This window comes from Cynocephalus volans, chromosome 15, assembly GCF_027409185.1.
Source record: "Cynocephalus volans isolate mCynVol1 chromosome 15, mCynVol1.pri, whole genome shotgun sequence".
Classification (NCBI taxonomy): domain Eukaryota; kingdom Metazoa; phylum Chordata; class Mammalia; order Dermoptera; family Cynocephalidae; genus Cynocephalus; species Cynocephalus volans.
Genome location: NC_084474.1, coordinates 92,327,828 through 92,351,212, shown reverse-complemented (window position 1 = coordinate 92,351,212; position 23,385 = coordinate 92,327,828). Strand labels below are relative to the sequence as shown.

At 51.2% G+C, this 23,385-nt stretch overlaps 1 protein-coding gene across 6 annotated transcripts in view; it reads left to right on the top strand.

Annotated features, from left to right (window-relative positions):
* Nucleotides 1-23,385, top strand: part of TRAPPC9 (trafficking protein particle complex subunit 9) — a 649,394-nt gene that overhangs the window by 494,282 nt on the left and 131,727 nt on the right. For all 6 annotated transcript variants that reach the window (XM_063079205.1, XM_063079204.1, XM_063079202.1 and 3 more), the window contains one exon: nt 7,545-7,635. In XM_063079205.1, coding sequence (XP_062935275.1) covers nt 7,545-7,635 — 91 coding nt within the window. The remainder of the gene's footprint in view (nt 1-7,544; nt 7,636-23,385) is intronic.

The window sequence follows — 23,385 nt, the reverse complement described above, 5'->3', positions numbered from 1 at the left end:
TGGCCAGTGTGGGACCTTCTAGAAACCTACCTACCCTAAATGAGAATTAATCACCTGAAACCTCTGAGAGCCCTCAAAAAGGACACTTGCTTGTTTTTTCCTGTTGGCGGCATCACAGCAGGCTGTGTTAGTGTGGCTGATGGAGTGACAAGGATGGAGGGGGTCAGTCACTTGGTGGCTGTGGTCAGGGATGCAGGTGCCAAGTGGTGGCCACGGGAGAGTCCACGGAACTGGCCAGAGTTCTATGGGAGTGGGTTTGCATGCACCCTGTGCCCTTGTGTGCAGGGAGATGGGCTCTCTCCAGCCAGAAATTACAGTTGTAAACCCTGGAGCATCATCTGATGCTCAGTAATGTCAAGGGCCAGGCCTATTGTCCCTCTTGTCACTGCGGCAGGTAAATCGTTTGATCTTCCTGAGGCTTGGTTCCCTCACGTGTATCTGGCTCTGTGCCAAAAGCCTTCCTCAGTTTCTGTTTTCTTCATTCTAAAGATGAGTGTTGTGGAGGATCTAGACCAACTTTATGATGAAAATTATCCATTCCTTCATGCCTACATTCGTGCAAACTTGCATGCCTGCTTTCAGTAAATTATTTAACCAGCACTCATCGAGCTACTTTTGGTCGCAGGAGTTGCGCAGGACACTGGAGCTTTAGAAATGGCAGAGGTGCTCCTGGTGCTGCAAGAGAGACATGTGCGAGTTGTCACAGCAGCGTCACTGGGTTATGGCTCTAAAGAGCATCATGCAGATGTGCCAGGGTGGTGGGCGGGTGTTCAGCTGCTCAGGGGCCCCTCCACCGAGGGCCACGGTTCTGCTGGGTCTGAGAGAGAGAGGAGGGGAGGAAGGGACATCCCAGGAGGAAGACAGAGGCACAGAGTCTAGAAAGGAGAGGACAACGTGTGGTCATTACAACCCTATTACCTACCTGTGAGTTTTGGCAGAGGCATCCGTGGAACACTTAGGAGGCGTTGTCCCCCACTCTCCACACTGTGCTCTGGGGTCTGCACTATGTGGTGACACACACAGTCCTGCTCCTCAAGAGGCTCAAAGTCAACTATGGAAAACAGACATGGAAATGAGTGGTTAAAGCAGAGCCTCTGAAGTCCCACAGGAGAAGAATCTAGCTAGAGCTGCAGAGCATAGAGGAGGGAGCCCCTTGCTGGGGCTGTGAGAAATGTGGCCTGTGTCCTCCAGACTGCGAGTCCTTTGAGGAGAGGGTGTGGGTTTGTTTCTCTCTAGCTCCCACGGAGCCTGTAGAGTAGGTATGTTTGGAAGCCTTCCCACCTTTTGCCTTTTCTTTCTCCTGACCACCTGTTGAGTGCGAATTGATGCCTTCCGTTGTACCAAGGAGGTGCAGCTATGTGCTGAGGCTGTGAACACAGCACCCAGCCCTCAGCTGATAGATACCTGGGCACTGGTGCTGGCTGAGGGCCCCGTGCATGGTGCGGTTTCTGCAGTGGAGGAATGCCCATGCTCCTGTGTGCTTCTGCAGTGGAAGCTAGCTAGAGTGGCTTCAGAGCAGGTGTGGCCCTGCAGGCCTTTGGGGAGCCCTGGAATGGAGCATTTTTGGACCAGGCCATACTGTTTCCAAGTAAAGAAGTAAAATATGGTGTCTGTGCCATGGCCTGACATACTCTGCCAGCAGCTGGGTATCTCTTGTCAGTGGCTGCAGACGCATTTCCATCATCTGCAGGCAGGGCCGGCCCCTCTGGCCTGTGTTTTCTCTTGCTCTTTGTCTCCACATTTTTCTCCTTTTTCTCATGCTAGCAGGCCCCAGGGCCTCTGCCTCAGAGATTCTTGAGAGGAAGCCATCCTGAGAGGTACAGACTGTCATTGATTCATCTGCAGCTGTTTCTCCTGCTCTTCCATTCTGAGTAAGAGGCGGCTGGAATCTCAGGACCATCTTGGAGGTTTCCCTCTCAGTGCCCTGACCTGATCCTGTGAGGCTTGGCCTCAGCCACGTGGTGTGCCTTGGGTGGGCCTAAGAGGGAGGGCGGGCCCGGGCCCTGGGCCTCCAGCTGGGGTTCTGTCTGGTGAGTGGGGGCCAGAGGAGCACAGCAATGCAGGGGCTTCCTCGGGCCTCGAGGGAGCAGGCCCTGAAGTTTGTTGGTGGCCCACCTTTGTGCAGGGCTCGGGGCGTGAATTGAGCATGTGCACTTGTGGTTGCATGTGCACATGCCCATTCACATTGGCATGCGTGCTCATGTTCACACACAAAAGCTCCATGTTTTGGGCCTAACTTACCTTGTTGCCCCCTTTCTGTAACTTGGAGGCCTTTAGCAGTCAGTGGTTGAGACACAGGCCTAGGGTCAGCTTGTCTGGGCACTTGCTGTGACTGTGTGGCCTGGGCGGGTTCCTGACCTCTTTTCACCTCCCTTTCCTTCTCTGCAGGTGGGACATGATGCCTAGTCATGGTGCTGGCATGAAACTTAAATCACTTAGTGTGTAAGCTGCTCAGATCAGGAAATGTGAGCTCTTGGCTATTAGCATCTACATGCACTCACACGTGAACATCTGCAGGGTGTGGTGGGGCTGCATTTTTTTGCTGCTCCCTCCCCCAAAAGCCCACTGGCCCTCAGAATCTGTAATGCCTCATGGGTATGGGGAGCCTCAGGAGGCTGTGCAGTGCAGCAGCCTCACCAGGCCAGACTGTGAACGCCTGGGGCAGCCCAGGATCCTGGGTTCAGTTCCTACCCCACACTCATGAGCAAGTGCAGGAATAAGCACGGCCCATCACTGCACCTGGCAAGGCTGTGGGAAGGGTGGGGCAAGGTCCCCTCAGCCACGTGCCCGTGTGCCCAACTGCCTGCCTGCTCACTCGCTTGCTCTATAGACGCCGCCAGGTGCCTCCTCTGCGCCGGGTAGGTGCTCTGCTCTGCAGCCCCCTCCTCCAGAAAAGTGCCATAATCTTTCCTGCTGAGATCCCTTGACATTTCTCACCTTGAGAAGTAATATTTAGTCTGGTGCACTGAGTGTTAGAATGTTCAAATATGTGTGTTCAAAAGAACAACAATAATTCACTCATTATTCATGGCAACTAAACACTGTACTGTGCCCTGTCATAAAGATAGAGACCTTCCCAGCCGATACATTCTTCATACCAACCAACTCCTCTAAGGAACGTTAAATTTCTGGAAAACTGAGAGCGGGTTGCCATTTAACAGAAATTTGGTGGTTTGCATAGGTGATCTGAGCATTACCGGGACATAGAGATCCACTGGCTTTGGCCTTTGTGAGAGTAAGTGGTCTAACCACTTGGCTAAACAGCTCTCCCTCCCTGGCAGCTGATCACAACCACGGGTATATTCTAAACCCCACTGTGGACTTACATGCCCTCAACTAGGTGCTGAGTTGTGAGAGAACAGATGTCTCCAGGAGCTCACAGTCCAGCAGGGAGAAAAGCCTTTGCCTCCTTTCAACGGAAAGCTGAGAAGACAGGCCTTGAGGGGGCCCCTCCAGGTGGCTCCCAGGAGTAGCCTGGGGGGAGCAGGGGCAGGGCTGCAACAAGTCCCGCTGCAGCCCAGGCCCACCACCAGTCTGGAGTTCCACCTGACTCTGGGTCGTGAGTCTCATCTCCAGGCAAGAGGCAGCCTTTGCAAGCCCCTTCCCTGTGTCAGTCAGTCAGTCACTGGCTGTGGACTGCACTTGTGGGGGACGTGACATCATGGGCCATTTCTCCTGAGAAGAGTGGGGCCTGCCTTTCTCTCCCTTCCCTCCCTCACTGTGGTGGGGGTCTCTGAACAGAGAGCCTGATACTCAGGTGCTGCCTGGGTGCCCCTTGGGCCTGACCTCCTTGTTGTGGCTTTGGCTTGGGGAGGGGATTGGGCAGGCCATCTCTGAGGTCCCAAACAACCTGGAGGTCCAAAGCACCCTATGCACTTCCCACGTGGGCTGGCTCCTTGTGAGAGAAAGTGGGATTTGATTTTCCAGAGAGAGAACGGAGCTGAAGAGTGCTGCCTCCCTGCAGGCAGCCTGGTTGGGGCTTGTCAAAGCTCGCCTCAGGAGGGGGAGGAGACGGCCAGGGAGGCACGGTTAGGGGAAGCCACCTGCAACAGCGGTGGCAGGAAGGCTGAGGGAAGGGCTGGCAGGCACTCTGGGCTCAGCTGGGGCACTGCAGCCCACCCCTCGGAGGCCTCAATTTCCTCTTGCATCGTATTGGGCCATACTGCCTCCACGGCCACTCTCGCTGGGGTCCCCTGAGCTGCTCGAGTCCCTGCTCTCGAGGCTCCTGCCTCTCCCAGCTCATCCTGAGCTCCTTCTGGAACACTCAGTGCACACGTCCCTTCTGCTGGGACATCCTTAGTTCTCTGCACCCGCTGCTGCTCCCTCGTCTTCCACAGCAACTTTTCCTAATGACAGACTCCTTCCTTAGGTCGGCTTTTCCTCTATTTATTTTTTTAACTTACCATCTCAGCTGTGTTTTAAACTACTCAGCTCAGGAGTTTTAAATACTTTCACCTTATTGTGCACCCGTCACCACTATCCGTTTCCAGAACTTTTTTCTCCTTCCCAAACTGAAACTCTGTCCCCGTCAACACTAATGCCCCCTCCCCCAGCTCCTGACAGCTGCCATTCTACTTTCCGTTTCTGAAATTGACTCCTCTAGGGGCCTCATGTAAGTAGAATCACAGTATTTTTCCTTTTTGGCTGGCTTGTTTTATTTAGCAGACTGTCTTTAAGGCTAACGCATGTTGTAGCATGTGTCAGAATTTCTTTCCTTTTTAAGACTGAACAATATTCCATTGTGTGGTCAGATCACATTTTCTTTATCTGTTCATCTGTCAGTGGATACGTGAGTTGCTCCCACCTTTTGGCTACTGTGAATAATACTGCTGGAGCATGGGCGTGCAGGTATCTGTTCGAGTCTCTGCTTTTAGTTGTTTTGGGTATAAACCCAGAACTGGGGTTGTTAGAGGTCAACGTTTTCTGTTTTCAAGGCTGTCTCCCCTACAAGGCTGTGACCTCCCTGGGGCTTGGGTCATAGTCTTGGCTCAGTATCCCTTATTGAGCACATTCAATAGCTACTTGTTGAACTAATGAATGAATGATGTGAATAAATGAATCCTAACTCCCAGGATTGTCACAGGACCAAGTAAGATAATTCAGAGTTCATTGCACAGCCTATATCAATAATAACATCAGTTCAACAAACACAGACTGTGCGCATAATGACATGGAGAAAATGTCATTCGGAGAATTCTTCTAGGGAGGGAATTGTCTTTGGCAGAAACACTTTGATAAATTGCATGTGGGAGAGTAAGATCCTAAGGGAGTCTGAGGCAAGAAAAGTGATGGCTGAATTCCTGAGGCAAGGAGAGAAATTGTTCTGTCTCTTAAGAGAGGAAGGAAGAGTAACAGAATATGAGAATGGGGATACTGTTAGCAATAGGTGATGTTTATTTAAGGTTTACTGTGGGCCAGGACTGCTGTTCCATGTGCTGCTAACGACAGCCTTGTGCAGTTGGTATTTCTGTTATGCCCATCTTACAGATGATGAAACTGAGACCTGGGGAGTTTAAGTAAATTGGTCAAAGCTTGTCAGCGGTGGTACCAGGAGTCAAAGCTGGGCTAAGTCTCTAGAACATGCCCTTTCAGCTGCCCAGCTCCACTAAGAGGAGAGAACAGAGCTGGTGAGGGGCAGGTCCTACATTTGGGCCGCGATGCCTTGTGCAATCCCAGAGCCTCAGTCACAGCTGCCAAGCTCTTGAATCCTCAGGTGGGGGATTGTCAGTGAGGAAGGGAAGAGGTGGACTAAGTTTATGCCGGTATGGAATGAAGCAAACAGCTCGAGTGTGCTGGAGGTGGCGGAGAAGACCCTGAGCAACTGAGCCCTGAGCATTTGCAGCAGCCATCGGCGGGACTGCGGGCATCCGTCTGTGGGAGAGTTTTTGGGTCTCAGCGTTGGGCTGCGTATGGAGGGCTGTGGGTTCTGGCATTGGCAGAGGCGTGGCCCCCGCATCGCTTGCCCGGGCTGTTTGCTCACTCAGAGTTCATTTCTTCATCCAGCAGTATTCATTGAGCTACTGTTGTGAACCAGGCACTGTCCTAGGCCCCAGGACGAGGTCTCTGTCCTCACTGAGCTTGCACGCTAGTGGTGAAACCAGACAGTGGGAAGACAGTCACATCTAGTGTGAGCTGCAGGGGGGTGCATATGGGCCTTTGGAGGGCTTCCTGGAGGAAGTGAGGTCTAAGTTGAGACTTAAAGGATGAATAAAGTTAGGAGGGAGAAGAGAGCAGGGAAAAGTGTTTCCAGGCAAAAAGCACAGGATGTGGGACGATATGGAGTCCAGAGAGTGCACATGGTATTCTGGAAGAATTGAAAAAAGTCCAAAATAGCTAGGACTCGGGGGTGGGCAGTGGCTCCCCTGCACCTTGGCTGCCTGTACTTCACCACCTCGGCCTGCACTCCTGTGCGACCAGCCAGCTCTCTTGGGCAGCCCCTCATCTGTGCAGCTTTGCGTGGATGCCCAGCTGGACTGTGTTGTGGGGGAGATGTGCTCACTGTACTGGGTGCCTCTAACTCGACACCCCAGCGAGCCCGCAGCGAGACCCAGGAGCTCCCACTGTATTCCTGGCAGATCCCGCTCCCTCTCTCTCCTGGCTCCCAGTCTCTGCCTGCTCTCCGTCTGCCTGCAGGGGCTTTGTTCGCATATGTCCGAGTCTTGACAGATGTGATATTAAGTGGCTATCTTCAGCAGAACGGTGAGCCTCTCTCCTTTAGGGTTTGTGTCCTTGGGGCTCCCCACCCATCTTGCCTGTTTTGCTGCAGATGCCCTGGCTGTGTTTGCTGAACGGAATTAACGTGCTAAAGGAAGAAGTGTTTTTTCCCCCAACTTTCCCAATCACTAGAGAATGTCAGACACTAAATTTTTCCATTTTGATTGCAACCTATGTATGGTGGCTTTACTTTATGTAGGAAGAGTGAGAGAGGGTTATAGACCTGTTTCTGAGAACCATATTGACTGTGTAATATTAGTGCCTGGGAGACTTCTATTTTCTGCATTTCTAAACCTAATTTCTTCATCCACTGATACTTGCTGAGAGACTTTATGACTTCCTCGATTATGAACTTGCTAAAGTGAGCTCTTTATAATAATATGTGTAATTACATCAAGATGTATAACACAGCGAATATGAAACCAGCATGAAACCAGCGTGTCAGGAAACGCAGGGGTCGTATTGAACAGTGCACCACCATTTGCATGTTTTATTAAGGAAAAATAAGCTTCCACTTTACTGTATTTCCCCTAGCAAGATTAGTTGTTGGATTAAAATTATCCCAGTGGATTTCTCCTTCTTACCTAACAGTAGCTTAATTTAACAGATTTTGGGGTAAGAGATGAGAGGCCCTTGATATGTTTATAAGGCCCCTGATCTCCACATACTCAGTGTGATGTCTTAGCAGCTGGTTAGACCATCACTTGAGAAGAGGGAGATTGGTCTTCTGTAGGAGGTTTCCCGTCTGGGAGTCTCTGCCTAGAAACTTCTAGAACTTTTCCTGTCCCAGGGGCTCAGCAGGAGCCGAGTTTTCCTTGACTGAGGCCCACCCGTCTCTGCAGCGCAGCGGTGAGGCGAGCGTGGAAGGACTCCTGAACCAGCTCGTGCTGGAGCACCTGCAGCTGGCTCCTCTGCAGTGGGGTGAGTACCTGCCGGCCGCCACCGATTCTGGGAGAACGTGCTCCTTTTCTCAAAATATGCAAGCAAGTTTTCGCGGGGGTGTGGTTGGGCACACCAAATGATGATGCGTGCATGCTGAAGTTCGTCACAGGAGACTTTGGAGGACAGAGAAGCTCACCATGCTGTGCTGGTGCCCTTGTGCATGGGCGGCCACGGGTACCTGGGCAGGTAGTTCCGCACCCCAGGTGAGTCCTGTCTGCCCACACCTGTGGAAGCGCTGGGTGCCTGTCAAAACACAGATGTGGTTTGGGGGCACAGCAGCTTGAGCTGCACCCTGATGTCCAGGTGCTATAGTGTCAGCCATCTTCTGAAATGGCAATTGACTGTGTCCTGATAGGTGTGTATGCTGCAGGTGTTTACTAAACTGAGAGTGGTTTTGGTTGGCAGGAGAGAACAAGGGCATGGTTGCTGCCTTACTTTACTCTGCTCACCCAGACCAGGCCTTGACAGCTTTTCACCACGTCTGTATGGAAATGTGTGTTTCGTAAACCTTAACCTTGTGTTCGCCCTAGAAGAGATCACTATTATTTAACGCTTGGCACAGTTTGCACCCTGTTGCACCTAGGAACCTTTACCCTAGTCTGTACCTTTCTAAATAGAACTTACAGATATTTTGCTGAGAAACAAAGTTAATATTGCTGTTGCAGTGAGAGTCTTTGTTGTTCTCTGGAAGGTATTTGATCAGATAATCTGTTTTGGATCAACAGCAAACAATCAGTTGGTAACAAACATATATCTTCCTTCTTCCTCTTCTTACCCAAGAGCTCGTTGTAAATGAGCATCTCCTCTTTGATTGCGGATCCAGTTCATTAATAAACTCGATCTGTCCCTTTTGCATGCTAGACACACATGGTAATTATCCCAGGGGACTGAAGATAGAAACAAGCCTTTCTCTGTGCATTCCACTGTCCCTCTTCAGCTGAGACCTCTCACCCTGTAGGGTCTGCTCCTGCCTGCTGGCTGCTCCCAGGGGAAAGCTTTTGAGCCCCGAATGAGTGTGCATTTTATACTTGGGCCTTTTCTTCCTCACTGGCCCAGCCTGTGTGGAAGGAAGGGCTGGGTGTTTCTGCAGAGGGTGTCACAGTTTGGCCCTGTAGGCTTCCCTGTTGCCCAGACACTTTTGTAGGTTGGCATGTCCTGTCTCCTGATTACCTGGGCACAGTCGGCTACTTCTACCAGATTCAGGCAGCTGAGGAGGGTCAGACACCTGGACCCTCCTGGACACAGAGCTGGGACATGCCCCAGGGAACCAGCCCTACTTCTGTCTGTAGCCATAGGAGATGCCCTCTGGCAGGTAAGCCGGACTTTCCTAGGGCAGGTGAGCGAATGGCAGGTCATAGACAGCACAGGGCCTAGGAGCAAAAAGCAGAGTGAATTGGGGGTGGGGAGGTGGGTAGCAGGGCACTGTTTCAGGTAGACTATAGGTAAGAGGAGGGTCTGGAGAGGCACAGGACTGAGAAGGAGGAGCTCAGATTATTGAGCATCTCCTGTCCCAGGTGTTTCGCATGAGTGATCCCATTTACTTCTTGCCACAGTCCCATGAGAGAGGGTCATCACCACCATTGACAAACAGGAAAACTGAGGCTCAGAGGTCAGCACTTGCCCTGAGGGCTCTAGGGTAAGCAGAGCTGGGAGTATGTTAAAAGCCACCATGCCTTAACCACCCAGGGAGGAGGAACCTTAGCCCCAGTCCTGCCTGAAAACCAGCAACAGGCAACATGGGGATTTCAGATGAAGAAAAGGTTTAATACTTAACAATAATAAAGGTCTTCTCTGCTCATTTTGTCCTCTTCCCTGGGTGTACTAAGAACACCCTTTAAAAATTTATAATAGTGGGGAAAGTAGGGAGAACAGTGGACAATTAGAGCCAGGACTGGGAAGTTAGGCTGTCCCTGGGATGCCTGGCAGTGCAGAACAGCCCGGAAGCTGAGCAGGCGCGCGTGGGCAGGGGCACCTGCTGAGCGGCCTGAAGACTGTGGGCCAGGCCCAAGCGCTGCTGTCTCATGCTGCTGCCGCCTCTGTCTCGCGCCCTAGTTTTCTTCCCCTTTTTTTCACAGGCGAGTTTAGGAAGTTCTTTTGGAAATGCAGCCCTGTCCAATGGCCTTTCAGGATCAGGCTGCCCTGGGTTCAAATCTTAGCTCTGTCATGTATTAGCTGTGTGACCTTTGGCAAGTCACTTAACCTGTCTGAGCCTGATTGTCCTCATTTATGGAATGGGGGTAATAATGCCTGCTGTGTGAGTTACTAAGAGGGTCACATGAAATGACGTCTACAGAGGGCCTAGTGCAGTCCCTGCCTCACTGCCCCATCGTTTCCTCCAAAGCTTGTGCCTGTCTCCTCATCCCCTGACCCCCAGTAGGCAGCGTGGGCTGGTGGTGGGACTGGACATGCTTGGATGCATGCTGGGCCTCTGACGGTCGGGTTCAGTGCAGGGTGACGTTTCACTGGTGCCACTGACCTTGATTCATCACAGCCTCTGAGAGAAAAGGTTAGGGGGTGGGCATGGGGGAGAGAAGAGAGCCATAGTTTTAACTGCATTCATATCTGAAAGCAAGAGCCTTTGACTTTATACTTTCAGTTACCTGCAAGGTGTGTTAGAGGCTGTTGGGGAGTCAGTGGAGCTGGATGTAGGTTTCAGTTCTGCCACATGCTGGGGAGTCACCTGGACAGATTGTGCATGTCTCTCTCCTTTTCTTTTATAAAGATGACCAGTAAGGGTGTTAGGCAATCATGTTTTAGCCGATGTCTAAGACGGTGGCAGGCGGATGGGAGGAACACCCAAAATGGCTGCGGAGAGTTTCAGGTCCCTATGCGAATTTCTCCACCTATAGAAAAACCCCAGCTCAGCTTAAAGCCTGCTCGCTTCCCTCCGCTTCCTTCTCAGCCAATAGGAACAGTTCAGCTCAGCCTCACTGGATATAAAAGGCCTACCCGGACTCTCCCTGCTGCTGCTCCCACTCTCGAGAGGGCAGCCTGCTGGTTCACTTTGCCTGCCTGATACACTTCGGTTGAGTCCCTGTCTCCGGGTGTGTTTCTTTTGCACTTGGTCTGGGTTTTTTCCTTTCAAAGGGGATCTTAACCCTTGACTTGGTGTTGTCAGCACCACACTCTCCCAAGCGAGCGAACCGGCCATCCCTATATAGGGATCCCAACCTGTGCCCTTGGTGGTATCAGCACCACACTCTCCCAAGTGAGCCATGGGCCGGCCCTAGATTGTGCATATCTCTGAGCCTCTGTTTCCCCATCACAAGGTGGCACAGGCATTTCTTATGGCGACCTCATGGTGCTGCTCTGAGGATCTGAATCAAAGTGAAATGATATTTATCAATGTGTCTGCAAACCATAAATCCCTACTGACTGTAGAGCAAAGATTTATTATAATCACTTATGTTTTAAAAGCTACAGAGTCTTTTATATGGATATTGCTGTTGTTCATGAAGATCAGCTCAGTTCTAACAGCCAGGTGTCTGAGCCTTGGTGTGATAAACTTTCAGAGGGGCCCTCTGTGAATCCATTCTCTTCACTCTCAATATCCCCTCAGCCCTGCCCCGGGGACCGGGCCAGCAGGTGGACTCACTGGCATCTATATGGGGCTGAGCCACCTTCAGAGGGAAGTCCCAGGGAGCCACCCCCAGACAGTCACTGTCCCCAGCCGTCTGGTAGATGGTGAGCAGGGGTGGGAGGGATGGGGGCCTGGTAAGTGCAGCTGGATGGAAGTGTGGCGCCGTCGTGAACAGAGGTTGTGTTTTCCCTATGGCCAGTAAATCAGAGTTGGCCCAAGAGTTGACATCTTTTGCTGTCTCTGATCTTGGAGAGTTTGAGAAGATTGTTTTGGCATCCCATTTGCATGGCAGAGAAAGATGGTTTGCAGTTTGGGTGCCAGCTCTTTTTTTTATAACCGTAGGAAGTTCAAAGTGCCTATGTTAGGACTGTGGTTTGAGGCTCAGTGCATTGGAAATCTAAGGCCTATTTCCAGGCATGACTTGACTTCTTTGTCAGGAGACCAGGATAGGCTCCTCTGCCTTCACCTAACCCATCTGTTGGTTTGTAGGACATGATAAAACCCACTTCACCAAGCTGTCGGGTGGCTCAGATGATGTAAATAGTGGATGGGAAACACTTACCACATATGAGGTGCTCTGTAAGTAGCTGTTGAATGAATGGACTTATGAACTGTTAAACGATTGACAGTGTGATCAACTTTTGTTATATTAGTAGGATTTGAAGACAAAACCCTTCTGGATCTAAAGTAAGTTGATTTCTTTAGAAAGGCTAATAAAAATGAAGCAAAACTTTTATTAATATATTGTGTCGTTAAAAGAAATAAATTCCTCAAAGAAGGAGTAGTCCTCTGCTGTGTGCCCTGGAGGGGGTCTGTGGAGGTCTCTCCTGCCAGGGACCACCGGGAGGGCTCCCAGGAGGGATGAGGTTCCGTCTGCTGCACTTGCGTGGTGTCTGCAGAGTGTTTTCCTTTGCTGTTTGGTAATTGGTAATGTTTGGTACAGCTGCTGGGGACATGGTTCACTTGCTCACCGGCATGTTGTCGAATAATCCAAGTATTAATACTTCTATCCTAGAGGAAGTGCATGGCTGTTTGAAGGTGCTGTAAGACCTGAAGGACATTTCTGCTGGGTGGCCAGGAGCCTCATCCCTGCGGGAGACCAGCCATGAGCACCCACCCTGTGCCTCGGTCTCTGGAGCATCCTGCCGACGCCTAGTCCCTGTCCTCATGGCCTGCAATAGTCTCCAGAAACAGTGCATAACGTTCTCCTGTTTGCAGTGTCGTGATGTTTTCAACTGTTCTCACATATGGTTGTTTCCAACGAACATCTTTATACACAAGTTTCGGTTTAATTTTCTGACTAGACCAGTTTTGTAGTGATGGAGTTACTGGGTCAAAGGATAGGAACGCTCTTAAGGATCTTGAGGTGTTTATTTGTCAAATGAATATGTGGCTATTGATTGTGATATGGACATTGTGGGGACTTGGATTTCTGAGGTGACTTTCTCACCGCTGTTGCGAGCACAGAACACCCAGGCCTCCCCTGTGAGGTGAAGTGGGGAGCTGGGGAGGGAGGACCTGGGCTGGGGTCCAGTTCTTAAATGGGACTCCAGCATGTCCTCAAGCTTTGCGAGTCACAGTCACCGTGACTGCAGCCTCCCTCCCGGTGCTGCAGGTGCAGGAGCACAGATGCAGATCCAGGAGGGCAGGGGCTCGCCGTGGCTCCTGGGGTTTCAGTGCCACCCCCCGCCTTCCATCATGTCAGAGGCCCTACGGTGTCTTTGCTCCCCTGGGAGCCGTGGCTGCGCCGGCTGCCTGCACACCCTGGGTTGGTCTCTGCTGCAGGGAGATGACGGTGATCGCCTGCTGGGATCTCGGCAGAGCTGAATGGTACCTCTTCCCAAAGGCAGCCATGTGGGGATTTTCCATCTCTAACAGAACTTTCTCTTTGAACATCTCTTTAGGTCGTGTATTTATGTCTGTGTGTATACAGATTGTGGGAGAACGGCATCCTCATCCTGTGACTCCGTTCAGGCACTGGAATGTAGAGAAATAAGCCAGACACAGACCCCTGGTATGGTTGTGGCTTTGAAACCCTGCAGATCTGGCTTCTACTTTGCCGCATTTCACTGAGTTGGCCAAATGCCTGAAGCTGTCACTGACGCTCTGAGCGCCAGTCCTCTCTGTGGAGTGTGTGACACCACTACCTGGCAGGGCTCTTGGAAGAATTAAACAAGCTCACACAAATAGGCCTGTTCCTCGCCGCATACCTCTTGCTCACAAATTGGGCCTTGCTAGTCTCTCTGGGCTCTTTCTGTGTCTCTTTTTCTCTATCCATTCCCTCAAGGAGCTCACAGCCTGGAAGAGAAAATGTGCTCACCCAGGCTTAAGAGTCACACTAACCACGTGGTGGGCGCTTGGCCGAGAGCACCAGTGGGAGGATTGACCCAGGCGTGCAGGCGGAGGGTGCCGTGGAGGAGGGAGAGACTGCTTAGAGGTGAAGGGGCTGGGTGGTATCGTGGAGGAGGGTTTAATGTGCAGTTGAACCTGGATGGGCGACTGGTCAGTTGAGATCGCTAGGTGAAAGGTTTGGCCCTTGGGCTGACCAGCACTAGCGCGGGGGGCCCCAAGAGGAGGTGGGTTTTGCCTGCCTCCAGCCCCTGGGTCTTCACCTCTGGCCTCAGCATGGTCCCCTCCCACCCTGCCTGCACCTGTCTCCACCGCCCACGTCTGCCCTAACCAGGCTCTGGAGCTGCCTCGTGCCCTCTGCCCGCCCCACCACTTGGGCTCCCCTCAGAGGACGAAATGAGGCCGCAGCTCCACAAGAGCCCTGCGTCTGAGGAAGTTTGCGTCACACTGCGCAGGCTGCCTGCCCAGCTCCCTTCCCTGGCAGACCCCTCCCGGGCTTCCAGCTGCCTGGCCTGGGCTGACTGATTCCTTCCCTGACTTACAGCAGGGCTAGTGGTCGATTCAAAAAGAAAATGGTTGTATTCGTAAAGTAGGCACTTATCGCCTGCTGGGCAAGGGGTGAGGACTTCAGGCCTAGTGCCCCCTCCTACGAAGGAGAACTGTGCACAGTACTCAGCAGCTGGCACTCACCAGTGCTGCACAGGAGGGAAGGAACGGGTCCAGGCCACCCCCGAACCCCTCACACACAGAAGCTTGACCTTCCCCAGATCACCTCATGAAAACAGTGTACTCTTACATGGAAAGAGAACCAGAAAGCTGGACAGAGAAAAATTAGTCTTTTCCTGTCCCCAGACAACCTCTACTTCATTTTTGAGCGTTTCCAACTTTTTATTGTTCTCCAATTTTAATTTTGTTCTTAGACATGATCATACTCCTTCTGTGTCTGTTCTTATGCTTGACAAAAGAATGAACATTTCCCATGTTATAAACGTGTTAACGTGTTATTAAAGGCCGAACCAGACTTCATCAGATGGATATAAGATAACTTAATGCTTGTTCTGTTGTTGAATGTTCAGGTTGTTTCAAAATGCCCACTATCATAGAAGTTATGTGCAGTGGTTTGTACATAGATCTTTCTCTCTGTTTTGGGGTTAATCCCTCAGTGTGGATTCCCAGAGGTTGTTAATATTTTATGGGATCTTGGCAGAGAGAGCAAAGCCATCAGCTTTACCATGTGATGGAGACGGCAGTCATGTGGCTTGGATGGTGTGGGGTCAGCGCTCAGCTGACCTGGGTCTTGGTCCTGGCCGTGCTACAGCCTCACGGTGAGACTTGACTTGGGCCTAGTGGTCAAGTTCTGTGTGCCTCGATTTCCTCTCTTGTAAAATGGAGATGCTGAGGGTATCAAATCCTCAGTGAAAGTTTAAAGAAATACCTGTGATCCCAGTGGAGATCATATTTTGCAGGCTTACAGGGGCCGGCATGGCCTTAAGGAGGCTGTTCCACGGGCACTGGAGCTGGGCCATGGGGCAGTGTGTGGGCCACCAGAATCACCGTACCTATTGTGGCTGTAGAGAGGAGTAAGCTGAGATTCTGGGGCGTGAATCCGGGGCCAGCACCCTCCTCCTATGGGGTATCCAACATCGAGGCAGGCACAGAGGGCAGGGCTGGGCCAGGGGCCAGGGGCCGGGCCAGGCCTGGCACAGGACCCTGAGTCCAGGGGTCCAGTTGGAGCTTCCGAGATGCCTCCCGTCTTGGTCCACGAAGGGTCCTGAAAATGGAGGTGCCGATCCTGTCCTCCAAGTGGAAAGAGGAGGAGGTAGGGCTGGGCCTTTCTGTGCTTGTTGCAGAAACCCAGTGTGCTCCAGGACCGTCTATTTTGAGGACCGTCTTCCAGGCATTTCCGTAGATACACGGTCATGGTGACTAATGTGGCTTAGCAATTTGCCACACTGATTTGAATATCCTGCTGCTGTGCCACCCTCTACCTTCTTCAACTGATAACACTCTTCTGTCTATATCTTCTCAGATACATGAGTGATTGGCCTGTGCTGTCTTTCAGAGACATCCAGCAAATGCAAATTAGGTTCGAGCTACATTATGGAGTGGTTATTTCCCGTACACATTCTCCGAATACTCACCAAGCAAATCCCACCCATGAGCTCAAGTTCTGAGTTGTAAGGTGAAGGCAGCGCTTGTAGGAATGAGGATAATTGCAGTCTAGGAAACAGAGCGGACTCTGGTCACTTGTGTGACAGGCACGCCACTGCCTCGTCTCAGCGGATGTAGCTGCCTCACATTTGGGGAGCACGGCTCAGGGCTCAGACTTGTCACATGCATTTAATCTGACCTGCACAAGTCTGTGAAGTTATCATTACTATTCCCTGTTTACAAATTAAGAAAAAGACCCAGAGAAGGGGAGGTGTTGCCTGAGGTTACATGGAGTATGCTGTGTGTGGTATGATGAATTTATCCATTCATTCAGTAAGTATCCATTTTCACATCTCCCCTCTTCTTCACCTTTGTCCCTCGTAAACCTGGTCCCTGCCTTGGGAATGCTGCTAGTCTGATGAGGGTTGGAGATGCAGGTTAGGGACCCAGGTTGGTCAGCAGACTGTTTGCACACATCCCGGTGGGCACTGGCGTGGGAGCTTGTGCAGGTGTCCTTGATGCAGAGGTGAGAGGCAGAGCCAGACTCCCCAGCCTTGTGGGAAAGGAGCCAGCAGTGCGCTTGTGGACATGGCACAGAACCCGCTGGCACTGATAAAACTCATGGGCTTCCCTAGGGACAGACCACCGGCAGAGGCTGCAGATCCTGCCAGGTCAGAATGTTGCTCCTTCTGTGAAATGGCACCTTGTGCATTCAGCCGGCACCATTCAGGAGTCTGGATCCAGGAGTGCCAGGCAGCCAGAACTCTGTTGGGTGCCTCTGAGGAGGCTCTATATCCCAGGGCTCTGCAGGCAGACATGCTCCCCTTCCTGGAATGCGTCCTTTCATTTAATTGTGTAATATGGAAATCTTGCGGGGTGGTGGGGGGGGCAGTGGTTTTGCTTGTTTCTAGCATGAGGTTCATGCAGAATGGCAGCTGTAGGTCACCAAATGCAGTCGCATCTTCGACTGCCTGGGGGAGGGAGCGAGAGCACCGATTCCACTAGCTGCCGGGAGGGCAGTCGTGGCCGCCTGCGGCTCCTGGCAGCTGCCCTCTGCCTCCTTCCCAGGTAACTTAGCAACGGCACCAGGCTGCGGATTTCTCTGGCACAGCCTGCATCTCCAAACATCTGCTCCCAAGCCAACGTGTTTGCCAGCACTTCTGAGGCCCAGTGATGAGGCTGGGGTCGCTGGGGAAGGGGACCAGGTGGTTTTGGGGAATCCAAGTGACAGCAGAAAACCCACACACAAAGAAAAAGCTCCCGGCTCCTAATCCCCCTCCCACAGGTCCCTCGCTGTCCTTTCATGTGTGGGCAGTGGCAGCCTCTCTGTGTCAGGTGCATTCTCTGAGCTGCATGCCCTCACCGCCACCTGAGAGGAGGCACCAACATGCATCCGTTCGGTGGATGAGGAGACCAAGGCCCAGAAGGCAGCAGCTATGCTGTGGCCCTGCCGGCCTCCGACCTATTCCTTCACTTCCACACCACCTGGTCTTCCTCTCCCACCTCCATCCCCGCCTCCCCCTTCCCCTCTCAATCTTTAGCCACGAATGTCTTCTTTTCAACATGTTTGGGAGCCTGCTTGACTGCGATCGTTTCCCCAAAGTGGAATTGCGCTTGTGGAGTGCCGGCTGCCGCGTGTCGGGAACCCTGCAGCGTTCTGCGTCATCTCACTCACTGCTCATGATAACCCAGCAGAGTAAGCATTATTATATGTTTTCTGAAAGAAACTGGTGGGTGAAAAGGTCCCACAGTCTGTCCTACCACTGTTGTCCCCACTTCCGGTTCCGCTGCCTTTTGATGCACTGTCCTCTCCATAGCTCAGCATGAACCTCCTGAACGTGACCTAATTGTGTCCCTCTCCTGCCTAAACTGCTTCTGTGGCTCCCAGAGCTCCAAGGGTAGAACCCAAAGCTTCTGATGTGGCTTAGAAGCCCCCAGCCTGGCAGCACAGCCTCTCCAGCCTCGGTTCCTTCACTCTTTACTCGCCCACCTCATCTTCCAGCGGTGCCTGCCGCAGATTCCCTAAACTGCGGTCACTTGTTCCCACAAGCCATGGTCCACCCCTCTCTCTTCTAGGCCTCTATACCCACTGCCCCCATAACCACATCCAGCCCTCTCCTTCCAGCTCAGCTCTTCTAGGCGGACTTCCCTGCCCGTACTCTCCATAGCTGAACTGCACCTCTTCTCTCGCATCCCCTCAGCCCCTGTGTGGCATGTTTCTCCCTCAAATTCCAGGTCTGTTGACTGTGTCTCCTATTCCTGGCAAGTGCATGAGAATGCAGATGCATCTTCAGCAGCAAGGCCATGGTTGCTCAGTAAGTGTCTGTGAGTGAGGTCATTGTCCTCCCATGTGCTCAAGGCCAGATGTGAGCCCAAGGCGTGGATGTCATTCTTCCATGTGATTTAAATGGTTCCATGTGGATATGCCCAAATACACTTAGACAATCCTCTCTTAGTGGTCATTAATGGCTTCTTTTTTCCATCTGTGACACTGCAAGACATTCTTGGCACTGCCTGTGACAGGCCTGGTCAGTTTCCGAGGCTCTGTTTCCAGAGCAGGTTCCTGGTGCAGAGTGCATGTGCTTTGTGAAGGCTTTGCATGCCTGCAGCCAGCGTGGTCTCCAGGCTTGTGTGTTGACCCATGCTCCTGCTGGCAAAGAGAAGTATCTTAACTGCTGATCACCGGATTCTCTAGGAGGTGGCCACCAGTGGAGAGGAATCCTGCTCCATGCCAGCATGGGGTGCCCTGCTGAGTCAGCCCAGCCTTGCCCTAACTTACCCCAATGCCAGCCCAGAGTGTGGCATGATGGTGGCTGGGCTGGGGTTTGTTCTTGGAGCTGGGGGGCAAGTCTTTCTGAGCCAGTCGACTAGACAGTGCTCAAGTATGAAGGACAGGAATGTGACCCAAAACATAAGCAGGGTGGATTTAAATTCCCCCAACCCCTGCTCTTTCCACCTGAAAGAATGCTTCCTGACCCTTCCAGAGGCACCTTTTGCCTGCAGGAAGCCTTCCTCACCACTGTTTGCTCACCTCTCACCCCTTACCACTCTGGGGTGTCTTTGCCCGGTCACTTGTTTGTCCTCTCCATGGAATCAGTGAGCACATGTCCAGGTGGGTTGGAGGAGGTGCTTGACAAGGCTTCCTGGACCCACCTGAGAGGGGCCGTCTGAGGACAGTAAGTGCAGGGGGCAGCTGGGAAGCTTTTGTTCAACCTACTGGGAGGGGTGACACATGCACTCAGAGGCAACAGGGTGAGGGTGCTGCTGGGGAAGAGGGCAGTCCTGACAAGATGCTGGGAAGATTCCAGCAGCTCAGTGCTGCATGTTCACCTGTTGCTGTCAGCCTCTTGTGAAGGAGATAGATGAACAATGTATTGTTGTTCTTTCTGTTGATGAGGAAAAAGAGGCTAGGAGAGGCTGCTGGACTGAATTGTGGCTCCCAGGCAAATCAACAGTGACCTCAAGATGAATCTTGAGGTCACTGTTTTAGATTTCCATTCTTTTACTTTTATCCCCCATGCACCCACCCATCCATCTACCCCCCCCACTACCCGTCGATCCATTCACCCACGTAGCCACTCATCAGTCCATCCACCCACCCGCCTACCGGCGTATTGATCTATTCACCCACCAAATCAATCCATTCACCCACCTATCTACTCATTGATCCATCAGTCCATCCACCCATCCACCCACTCACTGATTGATTTATTCATCCACCCATTGATCCATTCACCCACCCGTCCAGCAAACAGCTAGTAAGCACCTTCTGTGTGCCAGTCTGTGTAGACACAGGGGGCTGCCCCTGGGACGCCCCAGCTCTTACTCCCCCTCCTCCAGCTGCCTACCACCTTCTTTAAGAGACATTTCCTTTTTGGAAGGGGGATATCTGCAGTAGGTCTATCCTGTGGGAGAATGGGGCATGGGGCTATGCCTTTTGTTTTCTGATTCAGACTCCAGGAAAGGTAAGGTTCTAACAGTCCTTTCCAGTGTGGGATATGGTGAGTGGGTATGCTCCCAGTGCCTTCTGGCCTGCTGGGCTAGGGCAGGCCATGCAGCCAGAGCTGACAGGCGCAGTGTGAACACTGGCGCAGCTCAGCAGCCCGTAGAGCTGAGAGGATGACAGCCGTGAGTGAAGCTCTTGAGTCCTGAGCAGCAGCTAAGGAAAGATGTCTGCAGTCTCCGCGGTGTGGCAGGTGCCAGATTAGCCATCCTGTAAGCAAAGAGCTAATGAGAATAGGCTAAAAACTCCATGCTCTGTGCCTACCTACATTGGGCCCAGGCACCCAGGTTATAACGAAACTGAGCCACAAAGCTAAGAAACATCTCAAGTGCATAGAGCTGTACCAGTAATCAGCAGAACTACCTTGATTGAGACTCCTCTGTAGACAGGGACTTTGCTGGTGTTTAATGTAACAAGTCACGTGGTCCTCACAACAGTCACACGAGATAGGTAAAACCACCTTATTTTACAGAGAGGAAACGTGAAAATCAAAAAGATCATTTCGTGATCACCAGCGAGTAAGTGACAGAGTGAAGCCTGATCCCAGGTATGACGCTAAGGCCAGGCTCCCGTCTCTGCGCTAGCCCACCTCCGAGGGGAAGACTTAGAACATGGTGGGGAGGGACCTCCTCCCTACAATATAACCTCTGCGAGCCTGTGTGCTCGGTATTTGTCTGGTTTATTTATTTAGCAAAGATACAATGTGCACAAAGGCGGTTCAGAAGTCAGGAGGTGCAAAAGTGTATGCAGTGAGAAGTAAACCCCGGCCCTCTCTCTGTCAGCTGCCGCTGTCCTGTTTCTGGTTATGTGTCCAGACATATTCTCTGTGTTTCTTTTCCTCAATGGGAGCGTCTGACAGCTGTTCTGCCACTTTCCTTTTTCACGTAAGGATAGATGCTGGGTATCATTCCACCCTAACCCACGCAGAGCTGCCACATTCTTTGTAAGCACTGCGGAAGATGTGTGCTCCTGTGTTTGCTCTGTACTTTTTGATGGACTTTTGAGTTGTTTCTAATCTTTTGCAGTAAAAAAAAACACGGTTGCAATAAATATCCTTATAAATATGTCATTCCTCAAGAGAGTGAGTCATACTAGGAAATTTATTTCAAATTGAGCAACCTCTTAAAAAAATCTTTTTTTAAATTTTTTATTATACTTAGAAAGACCTTCCCCATTTGGAGGCTCATTTGTTTTAACATTTACATCTTTTATTTATCTGGAATTTACAAATATGTGATGAGCATGGGTCCATCCTTTCTTTTTCCTGAAAGATTCCTAATTGTCTCCAAGTCATTTAATCAATAATCTTTAATAATAAACCTATGTTTAGGTTTTCCATTGATCTGTCTACCCACGAGCCAGTACCACCCGTGTAATCATGATAGCTTTATAGTATATTTTAATATCTGTTGTGCATAGTCCTTTCTTAATGCCATTTTCTTGCTTTTCTTATGCATGTATGCACGCATTACGTATGTACTGTGGTTTAAAAAAAACCATAACAAATTTACCATCTTAACCATTTTTAAGGGTATAGTTCAGTAGTTAACGATATTCACATTGTTGTTCAACAGAGCTCTAGAAGTTTTCATCTTGTGGAAACTATTTTTTTTTGCCTTCCTTTACTATAAGGTTACATTTTTCTCTTTTTAAGTATCTTGTGGGAAGGTGCTTTGAAACTATGTAAATAATCCTGTTCCTCATCAAAGTTTCCTTACTTCATTTATTTATGTTTGTATGCAATCATCATTTCCTATTTTATTCATTGGGCTAAAATATTTATTTTGATGCTCAAATTGTCCCAGATCTTATCAGTGGGAGCTCCTTCAAGCTCCTTTCTGTGCCTCTTGACCTGTCTCTTTCATTCTTTGAGCAAGTCCTTGCTTCCTGGCCCAAGATATTCCAGGTTCACCTTCAACTTCAGCCCTGACATCATCTTCTCCAAGGAGTCTTGGTTCCCTCCAGTGAAAACTGGTATTTAGAAACCAAGATCCAGACTGTAAGGGTAGACATTCCTTATGGGATATTGCTGCTCCCAAGGCTTTTCAGAGGACAGAGCCAGGAAATAGACATATCTGTGTAAATATCAATTCTCTCTCTCTCTCTCTCTCTCAACATCTCCATCTTTCCATCTATCTATATTAATAGCCATAGGTTCGCGCTGATATCTCTAATTCCAACCCAACAGCGCACGGTTCGTTCTGATTTGTTCCTTTTCCTCACTTGGGCCTCACTTCTGCAACGCTCCATCTTTCTTATAATTACTAATTTTTCGGTCCCCCTCTGCGTAACCGATCTCTCATCTCCAGCCTGCCCCTCCCCCACTCTCTTAGGATCTCTACCTCTCGCCAAAGGGGACCCACCCCACGATGCCACGGATTCTTGCCTCCTCCTCTCACTCCAGGCTGCCCTTCTGCGTGGATGCCCTCGTCCCTCTGCTCAGGCTCTGGTATCCCACGTGCGGCGGTGCGTGCATGGGGCGGCTCTACTCCACAGATCCCCTCTGTAGCCTGCCCAGGCTTAATGCCACTCCCTGGACCACTGTAGCTTCACTGTCCTCTTGTACCCAGTGGCCTCAGGACTGAGGTTTTGGGGAGGGAAGAGCTGCCAGGCTGCCTCTGACGTTAGGCGCACGCCCACGATGCTCCCTGTCTCTGCCATGTCTTTGTCTCCTTTCCTGGCCAGGTCCCTCTCACATGTTCTTCCAGGCCCAGGCGAGCTGTGTCCTCTCCTCAAGCAGTCCTGCTGCTCTCCACTCTATGCTCCCACCCCGTGGTGGCTCTTCCTGGTTCTCTTTTGATTATCTGTGTCTTATGCTCAGTGTGAACTCACAACACAGAGGGTACAAAATAATTGCTTGTTGGAGGCATGGTGGCTAGTAAGCCTTCACCAGTGTTTGTTTTGTGAATGAGGGAGAGAGAAACAGTCATTTTCCTAGAGGAGTCCACAGGCTTGTGGAGGAGACAGGCTGTGCTTCTACCAGACCAAGATGAATGGGGCCAGATTCCTCCTGCCAGCAGGACCATCTCTGTTCCTCTGCGGAGGTGCCTATGGCTCTCGCCCTGAGAGCAGCCTTCCCAAGCTCTTCTGTCAGACGCCATGGGGACAGCCTTAATTGTGATGACAGCTTCTCTTGCTGAGCCTCCTTGAGTTTTTCCTCTGCTGTCACCTAATCACAGTGAAATCAAGAGACTTTAGACTGCTGGTTTGAATTGGTGCTAATTAGTACAGATACAAATCAAGCCCAGGTCTCTGTGGGCTTCTTAGTTCCAAAGTTTCACATGAGCTTCCAGAGAAAGCTTCCAGACATGTTTCCTACGGAGCTTGTGCCCTCACCCGTGGACCTGGTGATACTCATTTTCTGCATCCTCGGATGTTGGTATTCTCATGCTTTCCATTAGCTTCTGTCCACAGAGAACAAGGGACTTCAGTGCAGGTGAATGATTGCTGCACGAAGCTCTGTAGTCCCCAGCAGGTCACCAGGCCTGGTGTGGGTAAGTGCCCCACCCCAGGCCCCAGGCCCTTTAAGTTTGCTGAGGTCTCACCCTGGGGGTCAGGAAAACAGCCCCAGGGAGGGGGCCATGCTCCCAGTTCTGCAGGGCTCGCTGGCTGCTGGGCGTGCTGCCACCCACCCTGTGGACACTGT